Source organism: Podarcis erhardii (genome assembly GCF_964252035.2).
Source record: "Podarcis erhardii genome assembly, chromosome: 3".
NCBI classification, from domain to species: domain Eukaryota; kingdom Metazoa; phylum Chordata; class Lepidosauria; order Squamata; family Lacertidae; genus Podarcis; species Podarcis erhardii.
This window is the reverse complement of record NC_138507.1, coordinates 117,408,155-117,418,530: the sequence shown is the minus strand read 5'-3', so window position 1 is coordinate 117,418,530 and position 10,376 is coordinate 117,408,155. Positions and strand designations below refer to the sequence as shown.

The window sequence follows — 10,376 nt, the reverse complement described above, 5'->3', positions numbered from 1 at the left end:
TGTGTTGTTTGATAAGAGATTGAGTGTTAAGGTGGGGAGGGAGGATCGTTTAATTTCATTGTACACAGGTTGTACAATGACAATAAAGGTATCATCATCATCATAAGAAAGTTCTTCCTGATGTTTTGCTAGAATCTCTTTTCTTTGTGACTTGAATCCATTGGTTCGACTCCTAGCCTCTGGAGCAGGAGAGGGCAAGCTTGCTCCATCTTCCATGTGACAAACCTTTAGATATTTCATATCTACCCCAGACCTGTTTCCTTGCATCTATTCTCTTATCAACCCCAGCAAAAACACCATATGATTTTGTCTCTCTCCATTCATGAGCAACTCAACAACTGGGGTTATTTCCTTGCCATAAAATAAGACAACATGGATCTTTTTATAACTACAATTTATTTTGAAAAAAGAAAAAAATCAGGAAGGTGAACCAGGACTCTTTGATTATTTCATTCTTGATATGAATCTGAGCTTTGCTTACAATCCACCCCTGTAAAAAGAAATAAGGGAGAAATGATATTGAGATCCACATAAGTATGGGACTAAAGTTCATTCTATCCTATTTCTCTGTGGATTTTTAAGGGCAAATCCATATAGCTCCCCAAAAATCTGGGCATAGATCATTACATCAGGGGAAATGGCTTGCAAAAATGTGCATATCAGTCAAAACTCTAAACAAAAATGTCTTTTTCCGGAGAAATTTGCGCTAAAATGTTGGTGAATATTCATGGGAAATTGTTATGGCAAAATTCTGCAGAAATATGGAGTAATGAATGTAATTTTGATTTTGTTTTTTAAGAGAAACTGAGAAGACCGAAATCGACAGATCCATCTGTCCCTATTAGCAAGTCCACTTGGGAGTGGCAGATCTTGATAAGGAGAATTGTACATGAAATACATCAAATCAGTGGTTTTTTTCTGGGGGGACTCAGGGGTACGCAGACCCCTAAACATTTTGTGAATCTAAGTTTGGCCTCATTCAATATGAGTAGGAAAATGAGAGAAAAAAGCAGTGCATAAAATGCATGTGTGACATATAAAACTTCCAAGGAGAGCTTCAGAAAGACGTGTCACTTTCTGTGGGACTGGCTTCATCCGTTTCAAATTGTGCATCAACAGAGCTCTGCTCACTAGCTGGCTGCTATGAAGAGATTATTTTAAAAAGAAAGGACTCAGGCATCCCTTAAAAGGTAAAGGTAAAGGACCCTTAACAGTTAAGTCCAGTTGCAGAGGACTCTGGGGTTCCAGCACTCATCTCGCTTTACAGGCCGAGGGAGCTGGTGTTGGTCCACAGACAGTTTTTCCGGGTCATGTGGCAGCATGACTAAGCCGCTTCTGGCGCAACAGAACACCAAAACTAGAGCACCAAACGGAAATGCCGTTTACCTTCCTGCCACAGCAGTACCTATTTATCTACTTGTACTGGCATGCTTTTGAACTGCTAGGTTGGCAGGAGCTGGGACCGAGCAATGGGAGCTCCCCCCATTGCGGGGATTCGAACCGCCACCTTCTGATTGGCAAGCCCAAGAGGCTCAGTGGTTTAGACCACTGAAGGAGTGACTCCACCTTCATCATTCTACGTGGACACTGAGGTCCAGTGCCAAGGGCCTTCTGGCAGTTCTCTCACTGCGAGAAGCCAAGTTACAGGGAACCAGGCAGAGGGCCTTCTTGATAGTGGCGCCAGCACGCCCGCCCAGATGTCAAAAAGAACAACAACTACCAGACTTTTAGAAGACATCTGAAGTCCTGTTTAGGGAAGCTTTTAATGTTTGATGCATTACTGTATTTTAATATTTTGTTGGAAGCCACCCAGAGTCTCTGGGGAAGCCCAGCCAGATGGGTGGGGTATAAATAACATATTATTATTATTATTATTATTATTATTATTATTATTATTATTATTAAGACCACAGCACCTCAGGCATCCCTTAGGACACCTCATATTGGGGATCCACAAGAGAGTGAGAACAGGGCCATGTTCAGATCCCAGAAAAAATCCCAGTTCTGGTCTGGGTACATTGGATCAGGCATGCTAACGTGGAGTCACAGCTTGTCAGATTCCTTCCCCACGCCTACTCACATGTGATGAGAGCTGCTGTGCTGAATTCTGACGGAAACAGTGTGTTTTCTGCAAAAAAAAAGATAGGGGAATATAGGCAGAAATGGAATGGTTGCTTATTATTGTCATTCTCATTTACTATTTTAAAATGTTCAGATTAGAAAATATCAGAACTTTCTACAGAAAACAAACAAACGAAAACCCATACTGTTAATATAACATCACGACACTAGATGATGATCAATGCACAGTTGTTAAAGATTTCGTTCAGAAAAAGGCTTGGGTAAATGAAAAAGACCTGCATGTCTCTGAAAGAGCAGGTGCTTGGAACACGACTTATCTCAGAAGGTAATGAAGTCAGTTTTCAAGGGGCCAAAACAATGAACCTTGCTGCTAGCGGACACAAGGTGAATAGAAGCCAAGAAAATCGTCAGCCATGGAAAAAATATTTTATTTTTTATTTATTTCATTAAATTTATACATTGGTCAATTGTAAAAAAAATACCCTCAAAGGGGGGAAATCACAACCCTTTTTAAAACATACAAAAGTTAAAATACTAAAACATATTAAACATATTAAAATCATCTCAACTTTCTAAGCATCTGGGTCGGTTAGTCTAAACTGGAATGTTTTAAAAAGGTAAAGGTAAAGGGACCCCTGACCATTAAGTCCAGTCGCGGACGACTCTGGGGTTGTGGCGCTCGCTTTATTGGCTGAGGGAGCTGGCGTACAGCTTCCGGGTCATGTGGCCAGCATGACTAAGCTGCTTCTGGCGAACCAGAGCAGCGCATGGAAACACCATTTATCTACTTGCACTTTGACGTGATTTCGAACTGCTAGGTTGGCAGGAGCAGGGACCAAGTAATAGGAGCTCACCCCGTCATGGGGGTTCAAACTGCCAACCTTCTGATCAGCAAGCCCTAGGCTCTGTGGTTTAACCCACAGCACCACCTGCATCCCTTGGAATGTTTTAACAGGTGCCAAAAAGTGTACAATGAAGACACCTGCTTCAATAGGCAGGGAGTTCCAAAGGGTAGGAACTAACCAATCAAGTTCTTACAAATACAGAATGCAGGTATTACAAGACAACTTAGTAGTGTCAATTCTGCCAATTGGAATGGTCGAGTGGGCACATGTGGGGTAAGACAATTTTGTAGGTAAACTGGTCCCAAGTTGTTAAGGACTTTATATGCTAATAGTAACACCTTGAACTTGGTCCAGTAGCAAATCGGCAAAAAGTGCAGATCCCTGAGCACAGGTGTTATATAGTGACAAAGGTCATTCTTTGTGGTGGCCAAGGAGGGGACTAAGGAAGGAGGCTGGCTCTCAGGTAGATGTGACTTAATGGGTACAAAAAAGGAAGAGAGAAATAGTTGTTGGGCTTCGGATCAAAGGATAAGGCAACTCCTTTCATCTCATGATATAACTTTTAATATTTACTTTTGGTTCTCAGATTGCATGTATGCAGATCCCTGTCCTACAGAATTGTTCTCATCCCATGTTTTATAGCATGGGTAGGCAAACTAAGGCGTGGGGGCTGGATCCAGCCCAGTCGCCTTCTCAATCCGACCCACGAACAGTCTGGGAATCAGCATGTTTTTACATAAGTAGAATGTGTCCTTTTATTTAAAATGAATCTCTGGGTGATTTGTGGGGTCTGCCTGGTGTTTTGACATTAGCAGAATGTGTGCTTTTATTTAAAATGCAGCTCTGGGTTATTTGTTGGGCATAGAAATTCATTTGTGTGGGTTTTTCCCCTCCAAAATATAGTCCGGCCCCCCACAAGGTCTGAGGGACAGTGGACCAGCTCCCTGCTGAAAAAGTTTGCTGACCCCTGCTTTATAGATTTCTTTGACAACATTTGTGTTCAACTGGATCATTCATGGACTCATGGTTGTGTTGTTTTTGGAACACAGCAGTTTTGTTATCTCACTCAGTATTCCTGAAGGGAGATCCACAGGGCTCAGAAGGTCCAGCATATCTCTGGTTTTGTTGGGGGGTTCCCAAATAGTCCCCATCCACAGATCTGCCAAAGACACATTGCAGGATCTTCCGTAACCCTGCAGTGTCTCAGCCAACAAAGCTGAGCTTGTTGGATCTTATGTCAGTGTAAACCCTGAAAATGGGCATTCCAAAGGCATGGTGGGGTTGAGAAAGGAGGGAAAGGGGGCTTATTCTGGCTCCTAAACCATGTGCCCTGGGAACCTGGCATAAACTGAACAGGCAAAGAGGGCAGTCTAATGCAAGAGTCACAATAGAAATCAGTCGGCATGGCCCAATACCTAGCAACTGGGCACAGTCTCACCTGGTGGCCCCATCATAATGTGATTTGACGTGTTCTTTCTTCCTGAAATGGGAAACAGTTGATTGCCTTTTAGCCAACCAGGCTGAACACATACATAAATTCATGCATGCAGAATACATTATCACAAAAACCCTGTTTATACACTGTGGAGTGTGGTGGTTAAGGGTTAAACCTCCTGAATGTCCTACATCTGGGGAGGAGCTTCCCAGGAAGTGGAAGCTGCGTTGTTCTTTGTCTGTGTCTGTGTAAAAAGCACTTTCGATTTTGGTGGAGAGAGAGAGAGACACACAGCATGTGTCTGAGTTCTGATGGAACTGTTTGTTGTTTTGCTTGCTGTAAATAAACGCTGTTAAGAAAGAACAGTGAGTGGACCCTTTTTTCCTTCTTCTCATATGGAAGCAACGGCTGCTCAGCTCTGCAGCTTCCTGGAAGCAGATTTATTGCACCGCGGAAGTGTGCCGGACAGGCAGTAAAGTTCACACGTTATGGGCCGTTCATTTTGCTGCTAAGTGTGAGAAAGGAATGTTACGTCCAAGTACAGCCTTGAAGTCCTGCCAGACGCTGAGGCAGTCAAGATTTCGCTGGTGAAGTGGAGCTGAAGGAAGCATCTTTGAGCACTGGCCAGCAGAAGCGTGAGTAAGCTTTAGCCCCAGGAAAGATGGCTCAGGCTCCAGAGGCTTTCACCTTGCCTTTTGAAAGGCTGACTGGTCCCAATTGAGAGGAGTGGTCCGTAAGGATGAAGTACTGGCTGTTGGGAGAACAGCTCTGGAATTGCATGCAAACCCCACCACCTCAGGCTAGTGAGACAGTTTCTGAGGCAGAAGTGGCTGCAGCTCTGGAAAGGGATCAGAGTGTCCTGAGCATGCTGAGCAAACGTGGATGCTTGGCTGTTGCCAAACCTTGAGGAGATCAAGGAGGCCCGGGTCACTTGGCAGGCACTGAAGAAGGCGTGTGTAGCCACAGTGGGAGCCAAAGACCGAGAGGGGGCCGTGAGCCCAGTGGGGGCTGAAAGCCATGTTTCTGGAAGCTGTTTTTATGCTTCAACACATCTTTGTGATGGACAGGAACAGAGGCAGAGAGCTGAGAGGAAAGCAGTTGCAGGCTGTTCCTCTGGAAACTGTGCACCCAGGAGTGGGGGTGCAGGGAGAAGCTGTGAGAGCTCTGTAAAACCCTTTGTCTGAAAGATGTTTTCAGTGTGGAAGTACTGGCCATCTCGTGAGAGACTGTCCTGCAGAAGCGCAGCAGGAAGGGCCCAAGGCCGTCTCCTGGAGCAACCAGATTAAGACCTCTGCAAAGCATGGGAAGAATGCCAAAAGTTCCAACTGGGTTGAGCGCAAGGAGTCAACAACATTGTTTCATTTAGCAGCTTTTATGGCTGTTGTGAAACCCAAACAGGAAGCCAGTCTCTCCTTTGTTGTTGACACTGGAGCCACGCACACTTTAGTGCCCTCAGCTGGACTTCTTTGGAACTGCAAGACTGTGCAAAGTGGAAGATATGTGTCACTGGCAGATGGAAGCAGAAGGCCACTGACTCAGTCTGGGACCCTTTATTGTTCGTTCCTAGATCATGATGTTCAGGCTTTTGTGGTTCCAGAAATAGCCAACTGCCTTTTATCCATGTCTGCTCTAGTAGCTGGTGGTTTGTGTGTTCAGTTTGCAAATAACATGTGTTCTTCTTCCAGGGATGGGAAGCAGCTTTTCAGTGTTGAGTGCAAAAATAGGCTGTTCGTGGTTGAGATATCTATTGCTGGTGATGACCCCCCTGAGGTAACACAGGTGCAGTGCGCAAACATCCCACCACATGATGGCTGTTCCCATCTATGGCACCACAGACTCATTCATTCGAGTTGGTCCTATGTCAAGAAGGCCCCAGAGTGTGCAGAGGGGTGGAAATTAAAGGGATGTGATAAGTTTCTGGATTGCAGAGCCTGTAAGCAATCCAAAGTGAAAACATGCTCATATCCCAGGTTGAGCAGAGAGACAAGCAAGCCTTTTGAGCTGGTCCATGCAGATTTGTGTGGGCCTATGTCAGTAGCATCTCTGGGTGGGTCTAAATACATTTTGCTTCTCTTGGATGATTTTTCGAGGAACTCTTGGGTTTTTTCGATAAAACACAAAGGGGAAGCTGCTGCATTGATTAAGGATTGGATCACAGTGGTAGAGTTGCAATTTTCTGCCAAATTGGTTAGCTTTCAGAGCGATAGAGGGGCGGAGTTTACTGGGTCTGCACTGCAGAGCTTCTTCTGCCAGAAGGGAATCAGTCACAGGCTGACAGCACCACACAGTCCTCAACAGAATGGTGTTGCTGAACGCAAGAACAGAACACTACAAGAGGCCGTGGCTGCCATGCTGTTTAACGCAGGACTTCCACAACGCTTTTGGGCTGAATGTTGGAAATCTGCGGCTTTTGTGAAGAATCACGTGTTTAATTCAGCTGTAGGGGACACGCCCTATTTTCTGCTGCACGGTAAGTAGCCCAAAGTGCATTTCTTATGTGTTTTTGGCTGTGAGGCTTGGGTCCTCGTCCCAAAGGCCAAGTGCAGAAAGGGTGAACCAAGGTCCAGGAAGATGATCTTTGTGGGATATGAACCTGGGTCCAAAGCATGGTGGTTCACATATCCTGATGGCAATCAGTCCCAGCTGCTAGTGAGCAGCAGTGCTGAATTTTGTGAGCAAAGTGGGTGGACACGCATACATGGTAACCCAGATGTTCTTTCAGAACAGTTTCTTGACTCAGATGAGGAGGAAGAGGAGGGAACTGAACCTGTTGCTGAGGAAGAGTCCAGAGCAACAGAGTCCAGAGCAGTAGCGGCCCAAAACCCCTCCAAGGGGGTGGCCTAGAACCCCTCCACAGTCCACTGTCAAGTCTGAGCCAAAGAGTAAGCCGTCCTCGCGCGCAGGTCCAGCTGTGAGGTTCAAAAGATGCAGCAGGTCAGAGGGGGAGTTCTCTAACACTGGGGATGGTCTGGCTGGCCCTAGTGGGTCAGAGGGGGTACCAGAGTTTACGCTGAGATCAGCTAGAACCACTAAGGGTAAGCCACCTGACAAGTTTGAAGCCACAAGTGTGTGGGTTGGTGTGGCTAGGTGTGAACCTGAAACTTTGAGGATGTACAGAAACTGCCTCAGGAAGAAGCCAGCAAATGGCATGAGGCAATGCAGAAGGAGATGAGCTCAGTGGAGTCTCTAGGTGTGTTCTCCCTCACAACGTTGCCAGCTAGCAAACAGGCTGTGAGTAGCAGGTGGGTTTATCGCCTTAAACCCACAGAATCTGGAGAACCACAGTACAAGGCTAGGTTAGTTGCCAGAGGGTTCACTCAGCGGAAGAGGCTGCATTACATAGAGGTGTATGCTCCCACCTCTGCGCATGCTCTTAGCTGTTGCTGCACAAAGAGGTTGGGAGATGAGGCACTTTGATGTGGGGTTGAGAAAGTAGGGAAAGGGGGCTTATTCTGGCTTCTAAACCATGTGCCTTGGGAACCTGGTATAAACTGAACAGGCAAAGAGGGTGGTCTATTGCAAAAGTCACAATAGAAATCAGTCGGCATGGCCCAATACTTAGTAACTGGGCACAGTCTCACCTGGTGGTCCCATCAGAATGAGATTTGACGTTTTCTTCCTTCCTGAAATGGGAAAATAGTTGATTGCCTTTTAGCCAACCAGGCCGAACACATACACAAATTCATGCGTGCAAAATACATTATCACAAAAACACTGTTTATAAACATTCCCCCATGAAAGCAGCCAATGAATTCATTTTCACCTGCGGAATCTTCAGGTGCAGTCAATAGCTTTCACTTCTCCGTAACCTTTTTAACAAATATGGCAATTCTGTGTGATGCATTATAATCTGTACCCACCAACAGAAAGAGTTTTACTTAAAGGGGAGTCATTACTAAGTCCTAATGTCCTGCTCCTTAAGGAAGCTGCTTGGGTAATATCTACCCAGCCTGTTCTGATCCCTCTAGTACCTCTTCACCTCAACCAGCTGAAGAGGAAGGCTTAGCATTGGTGGGGCATAGGACCACCTCATGAGAAGAGAAGACTCCCTGGAAAAGACCCTGATGTTGGGAAAGATGGAGGGCACAAGGAGAAGGGGATGACAGAGGACGAGATGGTTGGACAGTGTTCTCGAAGCTACCAGCATGAGTTTGACCAAACTGCGGGAGGCCGTGGAAGACAGGAGTGCCTGGCGTGCTCTGGTCCATGGGGTCACGAAGAGTCGGACATGACTAAATGTCTAAACAACAACAACAACAGGGCTACATTCCATGTTCTGTCCACCTCCACTCCCTTTCTTCTCCCTTTCTGCAGCTCCTCTCCAGCAGACCCCGTATTGAGAGCAGCAGTGGTGTCCAGCTGAGAAGAGAATGCCAACCACCAAGCAGAAGGCAGCCCCATCAGAAGCAGCCAGGGCTGTGCCAGCCAGGAAACATGCATAGCCACTGTCCTCTGCCCTTGTGGAACAACTCTCACCACCCCAAGCCCTCCAATCTCTGGTGCCAGTTGCAGCAGAGGGATGTGGGATGTCACTCTCCTGTGAGAAGTGGCAGGGCTGGGTGGTCAGGCACAGTTGCTGTTCCTGTTGGGGATACCCATCCTCCCTGCCAGGGCCTGATGGCAATGGGGAGAGCAAGGGTGCCTCCACTGGCATGCCCAAGACCTCTGCCCTGTTCAGCCCCTCCCTCAGATGCTGGCAGGATTGTCAGCTCATGTAGCCAACAGAAACCACAAAGTCAAGTGCTTCAGGCAGGACATAACCATCACCTAACTGCTGGTTCTGTGACAGTGTTGGGGAGCTGGTAGGGTGGCTGCAGGTGATAGTGATGTCAATGTGAATTTCAGGGTGTAGCGGATGGGGGTGCTGCTGTTACTTTCAGCTGGTTGAATGCCCTCCACCTGAGCATTCTGCAGATCTGCTAGGACATGGCTGCTGCAGCAGCTGCAGGGACTGGAAGTTGTCCCCCTCCTCCACCATCTAATTCAGGTGGTAGTGTGGGATGAGAGCTGGCTGCAGCTACATTGGCCAGTCCTGAGGGTGGGGTATAGGACACTCAGGATCTTATGGAGCCATAGAATTGTAGATGACCCTGAGGCATCCTATCTCACCTTTTACAGCATATCTTCAAACTGTCACATTTTCCAAGCATGTCATAAAAGGGTAAGCACTTGTCCCATCGAAAACATTTACCCTTATTAATGCTTATGCAGTCATGGGAACCATAAACTTTAGAGACCACTGCAAAATGAGAGGAAGAAAGGGAAGAGTCAACCTTTATGGCTAGCATACAATAGATTGAGAACTAACTTCCTCATGAGCATCTTACCCTATTATTCAGGCATTGGATTAAGTGTGTGTGTGTGTGTGTGTGTGTGTTTGCGTGTATTGAAACATGAGTGACGCTACAATCTGTGGTGGCTGATAAAAACTCAGACCTTCATGTGATGGGTGCAAGGTCTGAAGTGGGGCTATCTGTGTGTTCTGCTGGGTGCACTAGGAGACCTCCCTTTGGATGTGAATCTCAATTGCAGGAAGGTTTCTGAGTGGCTTCAGCTTAACACATGCAGACCCCCTCTTCAGACATTCCTGCTCAAGACAGGAGGGTCAGAGGTGGAGCTATGCAGGTTCATTGGATGGGGACAGGGCAATCCAGCCAGGTGGACAGGGTATAAAATCATCATCATCAGCAGCAGCAGCCACTGAGAATCGGGGGAGAAAATTGTGAAACTACCTAAGCTGCAGTTTCTGAAACAATGCAGAAACAAACAAAAAAAAGCCATCCTTCAAGAGTCATACTTCTCTTAAATATGTGGCGTGGTTTCAACCAGCCTTGGTAATGGATGCCAATGAACTGAAAAGCTCAATCCAGATCAGACTGAGGAACTGTTAGTGGGAGATTGCTTGCTCTTGATGGGGTTACACTTCCTTTGAAGGAGCGGGTACGCAGCTTGGGGATACTTCTAGATCCACTGCTGTTACTTGAGGGTCGGATTGCAGAGTGCCTTCTATTAGC

General features: G+C 46.4%; 1 protein-coding gene across 3 annotated transcripts in view; it reads right to left on the bottom strand.

The window, feature by feature from the left end:
* Window positions 1–377: 377 nt before the first annotated feature.
* The window catches only part of LOC309338000 (uncharacterized protein), a 22,215-nt gene continuing 12,216 nt past the window's right edge, over window positions 378–10,376 (bottom strand). For 2 of the 3 annotated variants that reach the window (XM_081855103.1, XM_081855105.1), the window contains exons 3-7: window positions 9,472–9,601; window positions 7,944–7,985; window positions 4,366–4,407; window positions 2,081–2,128; window positions 378–490 (exon numbers count right to left, since the gene is read on the bottom strand). In XM_081855103.1, coding sequence (XP_081711229.1) covers window positions 478–490; window positions 2,081–2,128; window positions 4,366–4,407; window positions 7,944–7,985; window positions 9,472–9,601 — 275 coding nt within the window. In that variant the 3' untranslated portion in view covers window positions 378–477. The remainder of the gene's footprint in view (window positions 491–2,080; window positions 2,129–4,365; window positions 4,408–7,943; window positions 7,986–9,471; window positions 9,602–10,376) is intronic. The other variant, XM_081855104.1, reaches the window with a different exon arrangement.